Source organism: Patella vulgata, chromosome 2 (assembly GCF_932274485.2).
Source record: "Patella vulgata chromosome 2, xgPatVulg1.2, whole genome shotgun sequence".
NCBI classification, from domain to species: Eukaryota; Metazoa; Mollusca; class Gastropoda; family Patellidae; genus Patella; species Patella vulgata.
The window spans coordinates 68,807,662-68,831,485 of record NC_065880.2 but is presented as its reverse complement, the minus strand read 5'-3'; the positions used below and the strand labels follow the sequence as shown (position 1 = coordinate 68,831,485).

Sequence of the window (23,824 nt, the reverse complement as noted above, 5' to 3'; positions counted from 1 at the left end):
TCCAATTTCCTGACAGTAGTATTCCTACAACATAAGAACATTGCTACTCGGAATTATACTAAATTATTGTATACATACCAGTAGCAGTTTGATTTGTATTAGGGACCTGGTTATTTTTATCTTCAGTATACAGAACTAGAATCACTCTTTCAGCAGTTTCTCTATCTAAACTAGAATTAACTACTATACTCCCAGTCGTATTCTCCATTTTAAACCAGTGCTGTCAACAAGAAAAAAATCAAATCAAATATTATAGCCCTATGCAATTCACCCATTTATGCGCATGATCCTTTTACTGAATGTAGGACGTTTCGATCAGAGAGATTTTTAACCCGAACCATCTTTCACCAGATAACACCTAACATCGTGGGTTTTCTCCTGGTCACCCAGTTTAGATTACTAGACGATAAGTCCGAAGCCATCCCGAGGATGCAGATAAAGTCTGATTACCTCCCTTTACCCCCCCCCCCACTCTTTAAATCTTAGTAAGAGCCCACTATGCTGCCCAAAGAGCTTAACATTTTCATTTTCTTCGTGTAGTTGCATACTCCATCCTAGGGATACCCATGTACAGCTGGGTAGACTGGAACACAGGGACGAAGTTTATTACCCAAGGACACATGAACTCGACGCACAGTAATTCGGCTCTTGAATCAGCAACCTTTATGTCAGAAATCATAATCTTGGCGTAGAATTCTATACTAATTATCAAACAAATGATCGAATGTGACTAATGCGCGCGCATCTATCATTGCCAGTAAATGGACTGTATATAAACACTGACTTGTAAATTTACACCTAAGTGGTAGATTTAGATTTACAAACAGCATGTAAATTTACAGTGAGTGTTAAATAAACTATTCTTGTAAATAGAAAGTGATGTAAATTTACGTTCACTGTAAATTTTCACTGTGGTTGTAAATTTACCTCAAAGTTATCTTACACTCACTGTAAATTTATATTGTGGTTGTAAATTTACCTCAAAGTTATTTTACACTTACTCTAAATTTACCTGGGGTTTGTAAATATAAATCTACCATTTAGGGGTACATTTACAAGTCAGTGTTATAATACAGTGATTTTACTGGCAACTTTCTGCCAGTCATTTTACGCTAAAAATACAATTTGAAATGTATTTACTGAGCGCCATGGAAAACGCATCACTTTGTTTTCCCAAATATTTTATTACTAGGTGGTTTTGTATGTATAATATTATGCAATACTATGAACTATTGTTTCACACAATGCTCCCAAACGCAAAAAATATCGGCCCGTGTGCACAAAAAAAATTGCACGAGATGCACATGAAAAACCAAATATTCACGTGCAGCATTGTGTGTGAGCCCTTTAAAAGCATGTTTTCAACTTAATGTGCAGTACATGAACTGTGAAACGTAAATCTGTCGTAATTTGTTGTTGGACGTGTGAAGGAATCGAGCTATAGATGCCGAGACTTACTGAAAATCAACGGAATAAAGCCATGGGAATGTCCAGGGCTGGCATGTCTACACCTGCTATTGCCAGACACTTCAATTGTCATCAGTCCACTATTGTAAGGTTGGTGGAACGTGTTCGAGTTACTGGATCAATACGTGACCGTCAACGTCCTGGTCCACAACGCGTTACAACCCAGGCTCAAGACCGCTACATCCGGGTCACTCATCTGCGTGACAGATTCCGCCCAGCGACTCGAACAGGTGCAGCAGTCGTCGGAAGACAAGGACCAGTAAGTGCCATCAACGTGTGTGGAGACGTCTAGGGAAACGTCTTGCAGACTGATGCGTCTTCGAAACGAATTGATGGGGTGGGGGAAGTGTAATGTAGCCTACCGTGATGATGGCCCGTGGAGGACACACGCGCTACTGACATATGTGTCGTACTTTTGGTTTTGACCCCTCTGACTTTGTACCCTTGATTACAGATTAACCATCCATAAGTGTATAAATGTGTTGTTATTGATGTGTTCCCATTTGAATATTGTTCACAATAAGAAGCAAAATAAATAAGATTTGTTTACAGGATCATTTTGTTATACGAAAAACTAAGTGATGCGTTTTCCATGGCGCTCAGTATATATTTACTTGAAATATACTTTGAATGTGATTGTCCCCACTCGGCTAAGTAGACTTAGGTTAGATCTTGGCCAACACATAAAGTTTTGCTGACCGTTGAGCCGAGCAAGTAAAACATCATTCGATAATGGAAAGAAATTAAATGAAATGGGGTTTAACGTCCTACTGTTCTGCTTCTTACGGAAAGAGTGGGAGGCATGGCACGGAGCAAAATGTCCCACACAACCTATGTTTGGCATATCACTGTCTCCATACGCCAGATGGGTGCATTCAGATTTTGAATAACCTATTTCTCTAAAATAGACTAATCTGACTGATATAACAGTAAATATTTTGCACAAAATTCGATATGTGGTCGAAGGGGAATAACCGATTTGAACACTCTTTGACAGTAGATTTACAATTTGTTGTAAAAAAAGTATTTCAGATGACATTTCTGTTAATATACAGCTCAAATAATGTAAAGTGACATATGGTTGTATTTTTACATTACGTTTGATGTAATCTTACATGTGGCTAAAGAGGGAATAACCAGTGTGGCCACTATTTGAAAGTTCATTTACAATTTGCTGTAAAATAATAATTCAAATGGCAATTCTGTTAATTTCTGTTAATATACAGCTCACATAATGTAAACTCACATATGGTTGTATTTCTGCATTAAGTTTGATGTAATTTTACATAAGCTTCATCATGATTTTCCGACGTGGTTTCCCCTTGTCAGTGGTACAGAACGGAGGGCCTGACAAAGATAGCTGTCTAGTCCTTCGGATGGGACGAAAAACCGAGGTCCCGTGTATATATTGGATGCACGTAAAAGATCCCCTGGCAGTTGGAATTCGATATAAGAGTAGGCGATAGTGCCGCTGCCCGGGCAAAATTTCCCTCATAGCACACTGTATGTCGTATGCCCGTCTTCATTAGCCCAGTATAGGAGCAGAACAGTAGGACGTTAAACCCCATTTCATTTCATTTCATTACATAAGCTTTGTATTCATATGCATTTACATCGTTTTAAATGTAAGTTAACAAACTATGTGATATTACAAACCGGACACTGTATTTTAAGTATACTTATAACTGTAAATGTACATAGAATTTTAACAGTTTAATAGGGATCGTTTCCGTGTACACGGAAACTCAGAGTTTCGTCCTGCATCACTGACAAGGGGGAACCACACCAGACAATCTGGATGAACTTTATCGGCAAATGCAGGGATTGAACACCCGACCTCCAGGCTAGCAAGCCAGCGTCTTACCCACTTAGCCACCGTGATCCCCTCATAAGTGGACTATAGTATAGACGAAAAGTAATGAAGCCTTAAAAGGTCTATCAATGTTAAAGTTCTAAAGAGATGTACAATTACACGTTTCCTGTAATTAACATGTTTGAATAGAAGAATTACCCATAAAAACAGTTAAAGTACAACATACATGTACAATCTGAACGACAGACTCACCCTACCAGCTACCATTTAATTTTCGTACGTACGCATACATGTACTTTTAACCAACATAGTTGTATCAATACGGGTTACATGTAATAAAAATACAGTTCTAACTTGTAAAACTACACTTTTATTGTTAATTTAGCAATTTTTTTTTACAGTAATCCCAAGTTACCTCACTAATATAGTAAATTTATAGTATAAAAACATGCAGTGGTGTTTTTACAGCGTTATTACCAATAAAAACCGTTAAAGTACAACATACATGTACAATCTGAACCACAGACTAACCCTACCAGCTACCATTTAATTTTCGTACGTACGCATACATGTACTTTTAACCAACATAGTTGTATCAATACGGGTTACATGTAATAAAAATACAGTTCTAACTTGTAAAACTACACTTTTATTGTTAATTTAGCAATTTTTTTTTACAGTAATCCCAAGTTACCTCACTAATATAGTAAATTTATAGTATAAAAACATGCAGTGGTGTTTTTACAGCGTTATGTTAAAGAAATTACATATTTTTCACTGTAATTTTACATTTAGTTTTAACAGTGTATTACACTAAATACATGTAAATCTCGCATAAAGCTTAATAAACCATAACTTACCTCAACTTTATTTCTAGGAACAACTTTATCTTTCTCGTCGTATATTTTACATTGATCCCACAATATTTCATAATAAAGTGACGGATCTGTGTCTGAATCAGTCGCATTGAATGCAAAAATGGAAAGACCAATTGTTTTATTTTCTGGAACAGTTACACTCTCTCCGTCATGAAGAAATTCTGGAGATTCGTCATTCACATCCGTCAGCCGAATCATCACAGTAGCTGAACTGGATTTCGGTTGTGGATTTCCACGATCGACAGCCAGCACCGTCAGATAAAATGTTGAATTTGGTAGGTTTTCTTTATCTAGTTGGGCTCCCGGACCAACTTTAATTTTCCCCGTGGTGCTCTCCATTCTGAAATTATCAGAACCTCCGGTTTCTATCAGATAGAAGACTTCGTTATTAGGTGAACTGCCATCAGAATCTGTTGCTGATACTATTGTAACAAGTGTCTCTGAAAATAAAGAAGGTTTAATGTGTACCCAACGCCATACTTACTATTAATTCATTTGGACACGAACTAGATAAGCGAAAGGGGCCCAGTTGAACAAAATGAATCGAACTATTTTATGTCCACTATTATTTCCATTATATCATTGTCATATTATTTTTTTTTTATTATTTTAAACGATTTTTTGCATTCGCTTTTTTTGTTTTATGTAATGCTCATTAAAGGCCTGCACATAATGTTTTGTCACAAATTTCCATTGTATTGATTTTAAATGAATTCTGTGCATTCCTTGTTTTTATTCTGTTTAGGAATAAATTTGTATTGTTTGAGTGGTGGGATGTGTGTCTGTCATGGTTTATATACAAGTCTTTACCTGCAGTTGAATTTTCAGCTATACTTCCATAATACTGGCTGCTATTAAATAACGGTGTATTGTCATTGGAGTCCTGTCAATTCACAGAAAACATTCTTTACCATATAACAACATATTTTTAAAAAAAAGTATACAGACAATTTGCGCTCATGGGTCAAATATTTATCAGGTGACTCTAATCCTTGTCGAAATAACGACACGCATCTAAAGTAGGGTTGGGACAATCGACATCGGCTACAAACGCATTTCATTTTTTGAGGCGAAATAGACCACATTTTATGATTTTAGTCGAAATAGTGGTGAAAACTGAGTTTTTGGGTTGGGGCAGCGGCCATTTTCAAAATGGCGGCCAAAATGGCTGCAAAAAGCTATTTTTTCAGTTATTATATTATCAATATAACTTGCAAAGATAGGCGTGTCAAATGTCTTTTTGCAGGTTTTTGGGGTGCTACGTTTACAAAATGATGTTTCGGCACAATCCGATAACTGGCCGCCATCTTGGATCCAATATGGCGGCCAAAATGTCTAATTTTACCCCTTTTTCTCATTTAACCGTATTTCATGCCATGAAATAAGTTTTTTTATGGGATTTCGGGTGTGCTGTCAGCTCAAAAAAGTATGTTCCGGCAGTCCGGTACAATTAGATAAGTGGCCGCTATCTCAGATCCAATATGGCGGCAAAATGGCACCGAAAATGGCAAATTTGGCACTTTGTTCGTCATTATTCCTTTTCCATGACGGATAATATGTTTTTTTTATAGGTTTTGAGAGGTGGCGATTTCAAAAATAAAAGTTTTCACACCTTCCGATATTTGTCCGCCATCTTGGATCCAATATGGCGGCCAAAATGTCTAACTAAACATGTTTTCTCAATTATTCGGTTTTCATGCCATTAATTTGTTTTTTTGTAGGTTTTGGTGGTTGAAAATTGCTATAAACGAGGCTAGAGTCACACAAAGACTCCAGAAACGTTCTAAAAATCTATAGAAAGTATTTTAGAACGTTTCTGGCGTTTCTGTTTGACTCTAGCCTCGTTTATAGCAATTTTCAGATTCCTGGGGATGAGGTTGCTGAGAACTTCAAGTGGCTACAACTTTTGAACGGTTGGCCCTAGAGATGTTTTGAAAAAAAAATAATTTAGTAAATCGACCCCGTAGATATCGAGAATGGACACTAATTGGCACTCCGAAATCGGGAAGTACAATGTCCTGCTAGGCCTTCATTTTTGTAAAGGAAAAAGTCCAAAATGGCTGACACCCTTAGAGAATCATACGATTTTGTTCAAAATTGGTGGGCATAGTCAGTGCACCTAACCTCCAGATATACCACCTGGACCCGTGTATCAGACAAAATTTATGTTTTCGTTGTCACCCTAGGCTGCAAACTTGGTTCCAATATAGCGGCAAAAGTGCTAGGAAATGAAAACAATCTCGCGTAAATTTTCATTTAAAATATTATCACATCTTTATTATCATTTCAAAATCGCAGAAGACCAATCAAGAAGTGACGACAGTATTGAATAATAATACAAATACTATAGCAAACAATTATAAAATAAATTATAAAATTATTGGAATTTGCCGAAACATCACTTTTTGAACTCAGCACCCAGGAAAACGAATAAAAAGACATATGACACGCCTATTTTCGTTCTTATGTTCGTGATAATCGCAAGTTATAGCGAAAATAACGGCAAAAAATAATTTTTACCGCAATTTTGAAAATGGCCGCTGCCCCAACCCAAAAACTCAATTTTCACACCTGCCCCAACCAAATTCATGAAATTTGCCCATTTCGCCTCATAAAATGTAATGTGTTTGGGAGATTTAATGAATAAATACTTTTTGTCCCAACCCTATCTAAAGCGGACATACGAACCCCTCTTTATAAATGAGAAAAAAAGATTCAAAACAATTTTTCATTTTGAGCTTTTATTTTCGCGTCTTCCTTGTGCGCAGGACCCAAGTGAAAACGCTTCACGTAAGTAAACTTTCATATAGAACGTGTTTTAAACCCGCAGCAGACAATATCTTTATGAAACACCATGTTAGAGAGCTTTTGGGCAAAAGCAAATTTGACAAGGGTGGCAATTTGAAATCGTTGTGCGATAGTGTTTCTCTGCAGGATTATCCGAACAATTCGAATACGCGTGAAAATAAAATTTATCAAAAGCTCTAACTTGTTGTCAACAGAACAACGGACGGTCAGGGTTGACAACAATAATTATAACCTAACATATAATATGGGTGTATAAAATGAAAGTAGACATGTAAAATACTTACTGTGACTGTGATTGATACAGTAGAAACATTGGATGTCCTCTGTAGTAAACCCTGATCTTTAGCTACAATTTCTAGAATTATTTTACCCTTCGATGTTTTATTAAGTTTTTCATAATCTATTGTTCCAATTAATGTTAATTCTCCTGTTATTGAATCCAGTGTAAAATTGTTTATTAAAGGATTGTTGTTATTGTTGATGTGGTATGTTATAATACTATTATTAGTACCGGCTTCATCACCATCTTCAGCCTTTAAAAACAATGAACAACTCATGTACTTTAGTTTATATAAATTTGAAAATAGACATATTTTGAGCATAACTTTTAAACAAGTTCAATACAACATTTGTTCACATTTTGATTTGAACACTTAAAGTTCAATACAACATTTGTTCACATTTTGATTTGAACACTTAAAGACGCATTATGTAAGAGCTAAATTTGTCTATTGCAGATCTTTCTTTTGGCCTCAAATATTATATAAATTATTAATTAGACATTTATTCACATGGTAATAGGATGTTAAACCCCATTTGATTTCATTTCATTTTATTCACATGACAATACTTATCGGATGGTTGTGATTTTGAACGGATTCAAATACGATCGCCATTTAATAATTTGATTTATAAATGGATAATCAAGACTACACTATTCTTTAAAGGCCCAATACCACTCTTGTTGTAACTGAATAATATGTCCCAATCTTTATTCTGGTCAACAAATTGTACTATTTTACAATATTCCAATTAATTGATGATACAAATTTCATCTTAACACACCTAATTTAAAAAAATTGGAAAAATTCAACTAAATGATTTGAAAGCCTAACGTAAAGCTTTTCAAATGTGACTTGATTTAAAAATATTTTCGAACCCTCTGGACAAGTAAAATAGGATTTAATGGATAATTTACACAACAGGTAGGATACTTAAACATCTAATACTTAGAATAAGGCTATTATTTATTTTCTGGAGCTGTCAAGCCAGCAAGAGTGTTATTGTCCCTTTAAATTAATACCCATAATTCCGCTTAGAATGCAGTAATTTTCAAAATTTTCAAAAGCTTCAAAAATATTTTTATTCTGATACCGAATGATAAAAAACCCGGAATTTGAAGTAGAGAAGGTCGAGAGTTACTTGTCTAAGTTTCAACATTAAATTTAATATACCTCAACATGAACAGGTCTTTCGAAACCAGCCTCTCCTTCTATAAGTAATCCTTCATACGAAACTCTTTTAAATATTGGTGCATTATCATTAACATCTTTAATATTAATTTGTAATGGTGCCGTTTGACGTCTACCAGAACCATTTTCATCCACAGCTAAAACAGTGAGGTAATATACATCTTTTTTCTCTCTGTCTAAATCATTTCGTTTCACATATACTTCACCAGTTTGCCATATGCCAAACCTACTCAGGAAAAAAGAAAATACTTTCATAAGGCTGTTTGTATTTATCGTTTCCCTTAATATGTTATGTGGAACAGTACGCTGGATAATCGCGCTATTTCGTACACAATACAAGTGATTGGTCATGACGCCAGTCTAATTCAGTTTAAGACAGAAACATGCCTTTAAAAGTTGAGGGATTCTTAAAAATGGTTTAATTCCTTTCAGTATTTACAAAGATATGATGGGTTGAAAAGTTGTCCCCATTCGGCATCGTAACAAATGATATAAAAGGGATATGGTCAAAGCAAGCCAACGCCACCTAAAATCTGTACTAAAAAAATTGATGGGCCTCTTTTTATTCCTACTTAATTTGATATTTTGACAGTTCTGGCTATAAAAGTTTCAAAATAGATAATGAACACTTCATTCAAATTACAGTAGTCTGACCGAGGTCATCAGTGTTTGAAGTTTAAATAAGAAAAGCTAGTCTCGATTTTCATTGCTACTTTTGTTGCGATAATATACAAAGTTTATCCATTTTTATATTGAATTATAAATGACGATCGGGCTTCAATCCATTAAAAATTGCGAAAATCTGATAGTCTATTTGAGTATTTGAGTAAATGTATAAATAATAATTTGAAACCCAAGAGAAGACCTGCAGTAAGCTCTTACATATTGCACCTTTAAAGGGTCTCAACATGGAATAAACACTTACCTATCTTCCCCGCCTTGTAAACCGTACATTATGTTACCATAGTTACCAGAATCTGCATCTGTGGCCTATAAAACAAGTTATATTGTCACCATTTAAAGATGCCTTTCCAGGTACAAACTATTTGGACTAAAAACATATTCAAACTAAGTTTGCTCCAAAGACCACCAAACATCTCAATAGGAAGAAAACTAACCCATGCTACAAAATTTGATTTTAATCACCTTGCTTTTCACATGACTTGATTGATGGAAAATCCATTTTCAGCTTGTCTATTAGGTGCTGTCCATTAGCCATCAGATTAACACATAATAAGCGTTCCTTTCGTCACTCGAGCAGACAGGCTGCCAGCTTGTGACAACTTTACAGTTTTGTCAAGTGGGCGCTCCATGGGTGTTTTTCAGGAATCCAGTACCAATCCAATGCCATACTTATATAGGAAATTAATAACCTATAAATACTGCCTTGAGGGAAGGTGCCCTCAGCAGTAGTTTAGGTTTAACTCAAAGGCGCTGAATCCAGCAGTTATTAACGGAAATTTTGTGCCGGAAGCCTGGGACCAAAATTAATAACATATATTGTTAAATTCGATAGTCTATTTCATTTCACTAATCTGAACAATTCCCATACATTACATGCAGATCGGATAGTCATACACTTTGGCACTAGAGCGTAGACACAATTCGGCAAGCTAAGCAAAGTGCATAATGTATATAAAGTTTAAACAAGATCGAAAGAGTGTTAACAAGAGATTTTAGAAGACTGACCAAAGGCACGACGAAAATAAAAGAGAACATTTCAAGACCGGACGGCGAGTCTAAAGATTCCGAAGACTTACGTTTACTGTTATAATTGTTGTGTTAATAAGAGCATCTTCGTGTATTTGAGCATTATAACTATTATTAGTAAAAACAGGATCATTATCATTAGCATCTTCTACTTCTACATTGATTGTAACAGAATTATTTCTATCACCCGTTACTGTTTCTGTGGCTTCAACCTAAAATAATAACGCAATTAAAACAACAAATAATTTTAAGACCGAATATAACAAACAAATATTATTTTCTGAATATATACTCTTAAAAAAGTTGGGATATTTAGAAACAATACAAAACTGCGGAAATGCACTGCTGTTTTTATTAGAGGTAACCAGTGTATGTTAATAACGGGCCAATTGCCTACACATGAACATAAACAATTCATATGGGTGGCCCCATTTCACTCTCAAAGAGATACACTGTCAAAAGTGAAAATGGACGTTTTTGATTTTTGTTTTAATAATGAGTAATTGCTCCACCAATCCTCAGACATTCAGCAATTCGTCGTGGCATGCTCCTAATCAACCGTCCAATCACGATTTGGGGCCATTTGACCCATTCCGCTTGCAGTGCCACGGCCAATTCTTGCAGTGTTGTCGGTTGACGTTGACGAACACATCCCCGATCATTTCCCAGGTATGCTCTCTAGGGGAAAGGTCAGGAATCATGGCTGACCAAGGCATATGGACTATATGATGGCGCTGGAGGTAGTCATTCACGACACAAGCGCGGTCGACCTGCACGGGCAGAATTATCGGTGCCAGGCTGTGGTCACGGTATTACACACCAGTGACTCTTCCTTGAACAATATGCAAGTCCATTCTGCCAGTCATGGTGATTCCTCCCCACACCACAACAGACCCACGTCCGAATCTGTGATGCTGTCCGACGTTAACGTTAGCTTGCGACGCTCATTTACACGTCTCCAAACGCGAGCACGCCTATTGGTGAAATCCAGAGCAAATCTGGACTCATCTGAGAACAATACACACGCCCATCGACGATTACCCAATTTTCTACGCTGCCTACACCATTGACGCCTTTTTGCCATGTGCTGGCGAGTTAATGGAGGCACAACACGCCGTCGGCGCGCATGAAAATGGGCTGCATGTAGCCGATTTCTAATCGTTTGGGGTGTAACTCGAATTCCTGTAACTTGGTGCAAGTTTACAGAAAGCTGATTGGCCGTCTGTCCTCGATTTCACAGGACCTGTGTACGAATGTATCGATCCTGAGCTTGTGTAGTGGCTCTAGGACGACCTGAACGAGGTCGATCATTAGCATTGTGTGTTTGTTGGTACCGGTTTCACAGTCTGCTGATCACAGACTGTGACACATTAAGTATGTGGCTACTGCTCGCTGTGTAGAACCTATTTGAAGCATGCCAATAGCACGTAGACGTTCATCATGTTGAAGACGTCTCATTGCAAATTAAACGTAAAACACTAAAGCAAAGATACGTTAAACAGTATATCTTATGCAAGAACCGATAGGAAAGCAAACATGGATAGGATAAACCAGCACGCGGCAGTTTTCATCAACCCTTCCTTGAAGTGTCAAATTTGACAATGAACCCCCTCCCACGTGTATGGCGCTATTGTATGTCGCACTTGCAGCTCAGTGGTTCTGTTGGGGCGATAAGATCTTCATCTGTGAACATACTCTCAAAGCATGTCAAGTGTCCATGACTATTTATCATATCACAACATGCATAGGTATTTGGATTTCAATATCCATTACTTTTTTGAAGAGTATATATAAATCCATCTTAAACTGCGCCGAAAACGGAGGCTAAATTTCTATACCAACATGCAATACCTAATGGTTCGATACATGACTTGCCCATATGGAAATACAACACCCTGTAACATCAAATAGGAAGTGGCACCACGTGTTTTTCAATATACTTAAAATAAATCACACGACAAAACCGTGGAAAATGGAACTTAAAAGTATAAATATATCCAGAATATTACTTCAAACCTACCTTAACTGTAAAATTTTTATATTTTTCATAATCAAGTTTGGTATTGTTTTTGATTTTAATTAAGACTGTAGCTGAGGATCTTGCTGTTGTTGGAACTACTTCAAAAATATCCTCACTTTCTGTTATACGCAGAGAAAAGTAACTGTTCTGATCCTATTAATAGAATAGATTTTATAAGAACGTGTCTTTAAAACACCCATGAACAAAAAGAACTAACGGAACGCGGTCACCCCGGCAATCAGAATTTACGCCTCCAACAAGTTTAAAAGAAAGTAAACAATCTACCTGACTTGTTCACTGTTTCCCCATTTAGAACATATAAATTGGCCCTATAACAGAAGTATGTTAAACCAAGCCAATTCTAGAGGAGGAAGAAAATGACGGGTTAACTGAGTTGTGGAACTTCTAGAAAGGAAAAGGGACCAAATGCGCTTTTGTTTTATTATACATTTTCCAATAATGAAATGTGGGGGGCTTCTAACGCGCACTCGATACAAACTAGGTTATTTCGGGACTAACATAGGGTTCAATTTTATTTCAATAATTCGCTTTAGAGGTGGGAAAAATGGTCACATATGGGATCGAAACCATGCCAATAGACTCAATAACAAATCTTATGACCACCCACACCCCCTTATTTTTGATTCAAACTTTTCTCATTTTGCAAAGACAATATGTGTCGCAGTAAAACTAACTATACCTTGTCTTTGTCTCTTATCTGTAATTCTGTAGCAAATACGAGTGGAATTCCTACAGGCATGTTTTCAGCAACGTTCGTTGTTAAAGTGTTATCACTAAAGGTTGGTTTGTTGTCATTAATGTCTAATACATCAATTATTACAGTTCCTACATAACGAAATTAAGACATCAATTATTACAGTTCATATAATAAATTACAATCAGGGCCAATGTCAGACTAAGACAAGGCCATCAACTATCAATTTCATTGGATAAACCTGTATGACGTACCTGTAGCTGTCTGTACCCCGGGGCCATTAACATCAGTAACTTTTATATTTAATATTATTTGTTGTATTGTCTCTCTGTCTAAATCTCTCTTTAATTCTATGTTTCCGGTTGTTTCATGTAATTCCAGTAAGTCCTGAATTTAAATCAGAAGTCAAGGTTAACACGAAATATATTTTTTATGGATAACCATTATACGTACACATGATCATCATTGATCATCATTAAAGACTTTTGGCGGAATTTTCCCATCCGTATCACGTATCCGTATCGTAGTTTTGGCAGCTTGGCTCTATTACAGCATGATGGCAGATATCTATCAAGATCACCATCAGTACTAGTCAAGTGCTAGCCTACAATTTCCCAGAGGGAGTGAAATCGCTGGACAGTCGCTGAGTTATTAAAAAAAAAATAATAATGTCGAATCTTATTAAAAATCTTCGACTTCGACTCGACTGTAATTTTTGTTTCACTAATGTATTATTTCAGGAAGATTATACCCCCTTTACCACAGAATAAAACCATTTTCATATTTGCAAGGTTCCGCCTCCCTAAATTTAGCACGTAGATCAACCATCGTGGTTAAAATCACATCATATATACACCTTCGTGTTCTAGAATACACAAAGATTCATAAAAACGCTATGATACAACATTTCAGCGTCTAAAAGTAGCAAAAAAGACGACAATGTTATACGGACCTTTTCCGTGTGAAAGCTGTCCGATACGAGCTGCCATATCCGTGTGCCGTATCACGTATGAGAAATACACACACATTGATGACGTCAAACGCAAAATCCATACGGATACGCGATACGGACCAGAAATTTACGCTTGCCAAAAGTCTCTATTGATAAACATTATACGTACAATACATTTTCCTGCGGTTGAGGGAACCGAATTAGGAGGGAAATAATTTCTCTCCATTTGCGTAGTGATATATGGGGTATGAAGTACTATTTGTCAGTAAATAGACTTACGGAGTCATTCAGGTCGAAGTCGCCAGATTCTACAGACGTTTTTACAACTGAACACTGTTTTGTTGTCATTACGTGTATGTTACGACTGATAGGTGTTTATCTACGATATCCTAATGAATCAACACAACAATCAGTCTACTGTATCTCTAGCTGACATTTTAAATGAAGTGAAAAATCAAAGAATCGAGACAGAAAAGAGGTTTGATATGTTACGGGCAGAATTACAAGGGGTTGTGCAGAAATTCTCATCTGACGTGAAGAAGATCAAGACAGATCAAGATCATGACTGGAAGTTTAAGGGAAATAAGATTCAATTTGGTTTTAACGTAGAACTGGTAGATAAGATACAACATATTATAAATGCAGTTAATAATGACGACAGAGAGATTGTAGATGGTTGACTAGTTGGGGTTTTGAGTAAACTAAATGAAAGAAATAAATTGATTAAAATAGCTGATTCGTCTGCAGGTGGCTGGGAGACTGTCAACCAGTATGTAGCTAATCCCTTGGCCAGTGATTCGGAAGATGAGAGAAGGATTAGTAGAACTGAACAGAGAGCGTTGAAGAAGAGGAAGGAGTTAAAAGGTAGATCTTCCGTTCCGAAGAGAAGGAGATTGTATGATAACAATGGCAGTTCGGTGACAGCAAGTTCATCTAACTTGGCTCCTTGTGTTCCTGCAACCGGTGGTGGGGGTAGGAACTATTCTTTTCGTCCCCAACAAAACAGAGGGTCTTGTTTCAACTGTGGAGAATTTAATCATTACAGAAGAGACTGTCCCCATACTAACTCTTACAACAACACCACAACCGTTAAGTCAACACAGTGATGAGATTTCAACTTGTATAAAAGATGAGTATTTTCATGATATTAATGATTGTAATCTAGATCAGCCGGTCGTCGAAAGATTTACGCATGATTATTTCGAATACGAGGAGGGTCAAGCTAACATTTTAGTTAAAGGCCGGTTACGAAAAAATGTAAAATTCTGGAAAGATATTAATTGTAATTCGTATATATTAGATGTTATTAAAAATGGTTATAAGATTCCTTTTAATAATGTTCCAGATTTTAAGTTCTTAAAAAAATAATAGATCTGCCTTAGACAATTCAGATTTTGTAGAAGGGGCTATTAAAGATTTAGAGGTAAGGGGTCTGGTGAGTAGATGTCAAGTTCTCTCAAGAGTTGTTAATCCACTATCAGTGTCTATTCAGAGCAATGGCAAGAAAAGATTAATTTTAGATTTGAGAGAGGTTAATAAATTTGTCGGCAAGCAGACGGTTAAATATGAGGATATTCGTACAGCATTGTTATATGTTAAGGAAAAGTCTTGGATGTTCAAATATGATATACATGCTGCTTATCGTCATGTAGAGATTTGTGATGCACACACTCAGTTTTTAGGTTTCTCATGGGTGATGAATATAAGTTCTTGGTGCTGCCGTTTGGTTTAAGTACAGCACCTTATATATTTACTAAATTATGCAGAGTTCTGGTTAAGAAATGGAGAAGTGAAGGTAAATATATAGTTATGTATATCGATGATGGTTTTGGTGTACATGACGATTATAATATGGCACATAAGGTTAGTCAAGGTGTTAAGAAAGATCTTTTAGCTAGTGGGTTTGTTCCTAAAAATGAGATGTCAACTTGGGAGCCTGTACAAGAGGTACTCTGGTTAGGAGTGGTGATAAATTCTGAAAATGCGAATTTGAGAATTCCACAAAGACGATTAGATAAAGTTTTGCGATGTATTGGTCAAATTCAGCGTGAATGTATATTGAATAAGGCAGTAGCTGTGAAAAAGATAGGGAGTGTTGTTGGTCAGATTATATCTATGTCTATTGTTCTTGGAAGTATTTCCCAAATCATGACACGATCATTGTCTATTGATATTTTAAATGGATCTAGTTGGGATTCTAAAGTATGTATTTCGGAACAGAGTATTCAACAGTTATTTTTCTGGAAGGAAAATATAAGTAAAATTAATTCTAAAGTTTTAAATTTTCAGCCTGGCTGTGAACGAATAGTGTACTCAGATGCTAGTAATGAAGGGTGGGGGCTATTGTGTACAAGCTTTTCGGGATGTTGTTCATGGTTTTTGGACTGCTGAGGAAGCGGTTAAGAGCTCTACCTGGAGAGAACTAGAAGCCGTTCGACGTATTCTTAAATCTATAGCACATATCTTAAAAAACAAAAGGTTGAAATGGTTTTCAGATAATCAGAGTGTGATTTCTATTGTTCAGAAAGGTAGTATGAAGACAGAATTGCAATGTATTGCATTTGAGATATTTGGCATTTGTTTAGCAAACGGAATTATTCTAGAGATAGAATGGATACCTAGAACAGGGAATTTTAGAGCAGATTGTCTAAGTTGAATTGTTGATTATGATGATTGGGCCGTTGGAGATGGGATTTTTAAATATATTAGTAATATATGGGGACCTTACGAAATTGATGTATTTGCATCAGAACATAATCATAAGTGTGATGTATTTTATTCTAGATATTGGAGTCCAAATTCCCCAGGAATAGATGCATTTTCTTTATCATGGCAGGGTAGAAATTGTTTTATTGTACCACCCGTGTGTTTGATATCACGTGTCCTGAAATATGTGGTTGAATGTAAAGCTTATGGTACAGTAATTATTCAGTTATGGAAATCGGCGAGTTTTTAAAGATTGGGTTGATTTACCACGGGGAAAAAAAGTTTTATAAGTCCTCGTTGCATTATGATAGCATATTTGTCACGAAAGATTTAACGTTTCGGATGTTGGCATTAAGAATTGACTGTCGTAGTTAGATACGGTAATTGTAGCTTGAGAAAGCTAGAGATAAGTCGAGGTGACTTTGGATTAGTTGAGATAACTAATGGTTGATTATGTGATGTGATATTTATAGTATAACTGAGATTTTTCTGTTTATTGATGTGGTCGATAAAGTAATTTTGATGCCAATCACATATAATAATATTATATTTTGTATGTCACTATTGTCATGTTATAATTTTAATTATTGCTGGTTTTTAAATATTTTTAGAACTGCTTATGGGACAGAGTTAGACGACTAAGCAGTAAGTTTATCGTCATCTGTGAATGTATTACCGGAGTTATTAACCGAAATCTACAACTGTGAAATATTATCGAGGTTATTTAGCCCGGAAGAATTGGTTTCGATGTAATAATGTGCAAGGGAATGTTTTACCTGCTAATCCTTTACATGTTGCGTTATATTTAACATCTTTGATACAAGAAAAGAATAGTGCAAGTCCGGTGATTCATGCTTTATATAGTTTAAAGTGGGCTCATTCGTTAGCTAATTTGACATGTCCTACAAATTCTCAATTAGTGATTAATGTGTTACAAGCTGGGAAACGTCGTTTAGCGAAACCTGTTAATAAAAAGCTTCCTGTTACCGCAGAACATTTAGAATGTATGTATGATAAAACATTTGTTTCCGGGTGTGCGTATAAACAAAGAATAATTTGTGCTTGTTTGTTGGCGTACATTGGTTTTCTTAGTAGTGCCGAACTATTAAACCTATCTACTTCGGATTTAAGCTTTGACGACACTCATTTGTCTATTTTTCTTGAGAAAAGTAAGACTGATATTTATAGAGATGGTGCATGGGTTGTAATAGCACGAACGGGCAACAAATTATGCCCTGTTAAGAATTTAGAGCGCTATTTGGATTGGGCTGGGATAAATAAAGATGAAGACATGTATTTATTTCAGGCTTTGTGTAGGTGTTCAACGGGTTATTGTATTAAGAGTATTAATAGAGCACTTAGTTATACTAGATTATTAGAATTGTTTAAAGAAGCGTTTCAAGGGGTAAAAGATTGTTCAAAATATGGGTTACATAGTTTGCGTGCGGGAGGCGCGACAGCATGTGCAAATAGGGGTATTCCTGATCGTTTGTTCAAACGTCATGGGAGATGGAAATCTGAAAATGCTAAAGATGGTTATGTCAAGGACGATTTGAAACAACGTTTAAGCGTGTCTTTGAGTTTGGGTTTATAAGGCGAATCTGTAATTTAAATTGTGATTTATGATACTGGGCCTTTCTTTGATATTCAGGCGGTTCGACACTGCATACCACTAGAAGTGTTATGGATTTTGATATGGAGCAGGGGAGGAAGAGAAATATATTTTCCTGCGGTTGAGGGAACTGAATTAGGAGGGAAATAATTTCTCTCCATATGCGTAGTGATATATGGGGTATGAAGTACTATTTGTCAGTAAATAGACTTACGGAGTCATTCAGGTCGAAGTCGCCAGATTCAACAGACGTTTTTATTTTTACAACTGAGTAATCTGATGTACTGTGCGTTGTGAGATATAATATATAATTATTGGGATAATTCTGATATTTTATTTATCAATTTGTAATGGAATTGCAATTTTATACTGTTAAATATTTAACTGTACACGTCCGCGTATAGCTCCGGAGACAGTTATTGCTTGAAGGCGGACACAGATTTCCTATTTTTCCCAATGGGTATTTTTAGGTTTTTTTCTGGTTGGCGGGGCTGTCGGTGATGGAGGAAGGTTGTGAGACATAGAGTTATGTCTGAGTAGTGATGTAAGATATAGAGTAATGATTGTAGATTATAATAATGTTTGTATATAAGGTACGGTGTAGGACATAGAGTTATGTCTGTGTAGTGGTGTAAGATAGTAATCATTGTAAGTTATTAATGTTGCTTGTATATAATGTATATAGTTGATATATAATTAAAGGCTGTTCGACACTGCATACCACTAGAAGTGTTATGGGTTTTGATATGGAGCAGGGGAGGATCATCATTGATAAACACTATACGTACACATGACCAACATTGATAAACATTATACGTACACATGACCAACATTGATAAACATTATACGTCATGATCATTATTTATAAACATTATACGTACACATGACCATCAATGATAAACACTGGACCCGACATGAACAGCTTCCGTATTAACATGGCCTTTATTTCCATATCAGTGATTCAGTGGTAAATACAGTCAACGGGAATCTATATATAACTTCATGAATTGTAAAACTGCATCAAAATGGTCACATATGTCAAATAAACAACAATGTTTGAATTGTAAAAAAAAAGAACTCCGGACAAAGTAGTTTACCTGTAAATAAGTTGAATTAATCCGTTCCTGTCGTTCATTGTAACCATAGCAATCTGACAAGGTATAACTCAGATTAGCCTTGGAATCACTATCATTGGCTTTAATGGTGTAAAGAAGACCAAGTTGATTAGTTTCATTTATTGAAACTCGATCAGAAGAAGGATTAATGGTGGGAGATTCATCATTAATATCAGTGACTTGTACAGAAACAGTAGTGGTACCAGTTAGAGCTGGTGTTCCTCTATCAACACCTTCAATTACCAGACCATAATGTGTTTCTGTTTCTCTATCTAAAGACCCAGCTACCCTAATCTCACCACTACTACTGTTTATAGAAAATTTGTCTGATCCACCACTTTTGATGATGTAAAACACATCTTTATTTGGTGAACTAGCATCAAGGTCCTCAGCTTTCACTGTTATCAGATCACCATCTATAAAATGACGGATAGTTAAAATAAATATATAGTCTCGATCCTTCCAGATTATATTGTCGTTGCATGACTACAATAAATATTTGTCTTGGCAAAATAGTAACCATTCTCATGTCCAGTCTACACTGTGTCTTATCGGAAATACTGTCTCTGTCCACCACTTATCGATTATCGATTCTGTATATTTGAAATACAAGGTGACCCCCCCCCCCCCCTCAACCTAAGACATAAGGATTTCCGTAAGGACGTTGACAGAGCATACAAATAAGGAGCTGTTTTGTCCAGGAAAAATATTCGTTGTCCTCGGGACTAATGAATATACTTTGTCATAAACAACACTAATGTATTATAGTGAGTTCTATTAAATTTTCAATCGACAGTTTTATTTACAGACTGCACTCATAATCATAATTTAGAGATTTCAAATTCCGAAAAGATTTCTCGAGTCTGCTTTCCATATTTCACTGCCGCTAATCGTTCGGATTGGACGAAAAATCATGCAAGGTACCAAATTAGCAGTGACAAAAAGATCACGTGACAGTTGGGGTTCTAGCAATTGTATTGTTGCACGGGTAAAATTCATATTACAAGACATTAAATCCCAAACCATGCTTTTCCTAAAGTTTTAGCATGAGATTGTATGATTACAATATGAGGTGAGGATACTTTAAGCCAAATGTTTACCTATTTTCGCATTTTCTGATATCGATACTATATAAGATGACTGGTTAAATGTTGGTGCATCTTCGTTTTCATCCTAAGTGAAAAAACAACAAAAAGCAAACTAAAGGAGTTGAACCCCTAACTCAATATTAATCAATACTATTCGAAATTAGAAACACGAATAAGAATTCAGTTTTGGCCCATTTCAATCGATATTGTTATCTTTACCGTGAAAATAAGGGATACTGATATCCTATATTTAGGAAACAATGAATATTTTAAAGTCCGATTTCTAATGTAACAAAAAACACACATAAAACATTTCTCAGAAGACAATGCGAAAGTAATTAAAAATGACTAATTCACAAACAACAAAATGATAAAAAAAACATCCGCGTAGAATGAACTATATGGACCATATAATTTATAATGATAAAATTTATAAATGTCAACTTACCGTTACGTATAGAATTATTGTAGTGTTACTTGACAAATTTGTTGGAATTCCGTTGTCCTTGGCCACTGCGTTTAATTTTATCGTGCCGCTCGTTTTGAATTTAATACTTTCATAATCCAAATACTGTGCAAGATACAATGTCCCATCATTTGGATCCAATGTAAAATTGGCTGTAAGTCCTTTAGGTTCTGAAGATTCTATACTGTATGTGATTCTACTGTTGGGTGTATTTTCTAGATCAAGGTCAGTAGCCTAAGTAAAATTAGAATCATTCAGAGTGTACTTGAACTACTCAAATGAAAAGTGATATTATATGTTCCGGAAGAATAAAATGGCGCGTTTTTTTTTATCTGTTGAAAACTAGGTCCTAAATATCTAATCATAGATTGAAAGACATTTTCAAACTAGAAGGAATATAAAGTTGTAAATAGAAACTATATATCTTTGGGATAAGCATAATATGAAAATCTAGATATTGGAAAACAACGGTAATTATGTATTTAGCTTTCAAAATGATGTGGTTAAAGCTCTGCAATAATAAATTGTTCATTTATTGTGCGAGTATTACCGGTAGACGACTCAGCCACTTACTGTAATTTGAACATTACGAGTGAAGTTCTTATTTTCATTAACGAAACCTTCATATTCATTTCTTTGAAATAAAGGAGTATTATCATTTGTGTCGTTAATATTGATTGTAATAAACTTAGTTGTTCTTCGTCCTCCAGTATCCACAGCCTCTACTGTTAAAAAATATTGTGACTTCTTTTCCCTGTCCAATGACTTTAAAACTGTTAAATTTCCACTGGTTTCATCTATTCGAAAACTACAAAATATAAATTGTATCTATTATGTCCCCGGCAGACCGGGTTGGCGTCCTTACTGCGCTGCTGTGACCGTACGGCGACGAGAAAATGTCCCATAAAATTACAAACTTGAAAAAAGTCGCTTTCTCACAGCTTTCCAGGGCAGATCGCAGAACCTTGGCGTTTGTTTTTAACATGCTCAAAATAAACGCCATGGCTCGGCGATTATTGGCGAACATAGAGACTACAGCACGATTTCTGGCGTTTCCACCATGCTTTTACCATGCTTTTACCACGCTTATGGCGATCTTGACGCCCTCTGAGACCATTTCCCGTCGCTGTAGCAGCGTAGTAAGGACGCCACCCTGGTCTGCCAAGGTCTAGACATGTAGAGTAGTACATCTTTTCGTTAAACAGTCTGTTATACAAATAAATCCATAATACTCTAATGCCAAACATTTTACTGGTGACGGTAAATAAAGGAAACCAGATTCGGATGAGGCCATTTCAAAGACGTTCTAACGGACAGCACAAACAAAGGGTAGGAGGGGGGGGGGGGATATTTTTGACAAACGCAATGTAATGCACAGTGTGATTTCTAAAAGAATAACTAACGCATAATTTGCTTCCTTTTCCCCCACTTGAATGGAAGCCGAAATTTACATTGCCATTATCATTATTTCATAAAATACAAGTTGTTGTAATTGACTTACACATTTCCAGATAATGAATATCTAACTGGGCCAAAGTCCTCGTCTGTGGCCTGTAAAAATACAAACAATTTCAAACATAGGTTATCAAACAACGAACACACGGTCACCAATAGCTGTGACGTCCGAGCCTAAATAAAACGAAGTGATCACAAAAAGGTAACGTTGCCGATATTTAGTCTAATTTATAGCTAAGAAAATAACTTTAAAACTATCTTTCACAATGGTATAATATCCTTGGTGAATACTGAAACTCGTTAAAATTATCAGCCAGACAAATTATTATGATTTTGAAGATTTTTTTTTAATAACATACCTCTATCGTAGAAATATAAGTCCCATTGGGGCTATTTTCAGGGATGTATAAATCTGGTGTACTTGATATAAAAACCGGGTCGTGATCGTTGACATTTATAATAGTCATGTTAATTGTTGCCGTACTACTTTTTTTGTCCGTTGTGTAGATCTCTCGTGCCACTAACTTTAACAAACAAAATAGTACTATTGTAGTAAGTCAACTCACAATAAATAACACAAGAAGTAATATTATCAGTAAATTTGACCATTTTTTTCTAAAATAATATTTTATTCAAAATTTGAAAGGGATGGGGAACATGCATGAATGGCACCTCTGCTTAATACAATAATGAATATGGATATTGTATAAAAGAAATGGGTCAATAAACAACAAAACCATAAAATGAATACTTAAAGTGCACATAAGATGGTCCCGAAAGATTTGAGACACGTGTAGCCAATGGTTACTATATCCACTTTACGGCAAGTTCACGCCAATCTGGTTGAAATTAATTCAGTTATCTTCATTCAAAGTCGTAAAAATAGACCTTCCGTAAAAACGGCTTTGCCAATTATCGAAAACACTCTTAATCCCCTCAGGCGCCAGTGACGTCACAGTGACCGAATGCATATTCGGAATGTTTATTCCTTAATTACCTATATACAGCCGGCGTGTGTATTCTTTAACGCCTGAAGGATTCCTTAATCCCTCTAATTAAATAAAACAATTGACTACGGAATAATTTGTTTTGTAATTCATTTTAATTTAAGATCCAATTTAGAGTGCCTACAACTTTTAAACTTTGAAGTCCTGAACTCTTAATTAATTTTTTACAATATGGAACTTATTGGACGAACACTTTTAATATGTAAAAAATATACGGGTCCAGTTATGTGGTTTTAGCTTTTCCACATAAAGTGTAGTGTCGTTAATATCTGTCATTAATTAATCAATCCGACTATAAAAGTTATACAGGCATGGGTCATAAATTAATTTCAAGTTGGTGTTAGCAGTGAGTGTTAGTGGGATTAAGAATGTTGATTAGGTAATTATCTTTTTTTTACGCCGGCCAGATCAAAGACATCACTCTCAGTGGAACGTGTATGTAATACCTCACGAACGAACTATTGGTAGAATCATACACACACACATTAATTGTATAAAATAAATTAAGTTTTACTAATAAGTTGTTTAAAAATACTATAT

General features: G+C 35.8%; 2 protein-coding genes and 1 non-coding gene across 3 annotated transcripts in view; all 3 read right to left on the bottom strand.

The window, feature by feature from the left end:
* LOC126811545 (cadherin-23) overlaps positions 1 to 4,425 on the bottom strand; it is a gene marked incomplete at its 5' end in the record, with an annotated part of 28,330 nt that extends 23,905 nt beyond the window's left edge. The window contains 2 exons of the mRNA XM_050537231.2: positions 79 to 220; positions 4,141 to 4,425. Coding sequence (XP_050393188.2) covers positions 79 to 220; positions 4,141 to 4,425 — 427 coding nt within the window. The remainder of the gene's footprint in view (positions 1 to 78; positions 221 to 4,140) is intronic.
* Positions 4,426 to 4,435: 10 nt separating this feature from the next.
* Positions 4,436 to 7,285, bottom strand: LOC126812573 (uncharacterized). The gene is made up of 3 exons (XR_008786070.1): positions 7,251 to 7,285; positions 4,969 to 5,041; positions 4,436 to 4,598 (listed from the first exon to the last, which is right to left on the bottom strand). It is a non-coding gene; the product is annotated as an uncharacterized LOC126812573 (transcript).
* Positions 7,286 to 13,005: 5,720 nt separating this feature from the next.
* On the bottom strand, positions 13,006 to 22,281 carry LOC130010933 (protein dachsous-like). The gene is made up of 4 exons (XM_056099192.1): positions 22,274 to 22,281; positions 21,549 to 21,630; positions 19,251 to 19,754; positions 13,006 to 13,014 (listed from the first exon to the last, which is right to left on the bottom strand). The coding sequence occupies exons 1-4, from the start codon at positions 22,279 to 22,281 to the stop codon at positions 13,006 to 13,008; spliced, it is 603 nt and encodes a 200-aa protein (XP_055955167.1).
* Between the last annotated feature and the right edge of the window lie 1,543 nt (positions 22,282 to 23,824).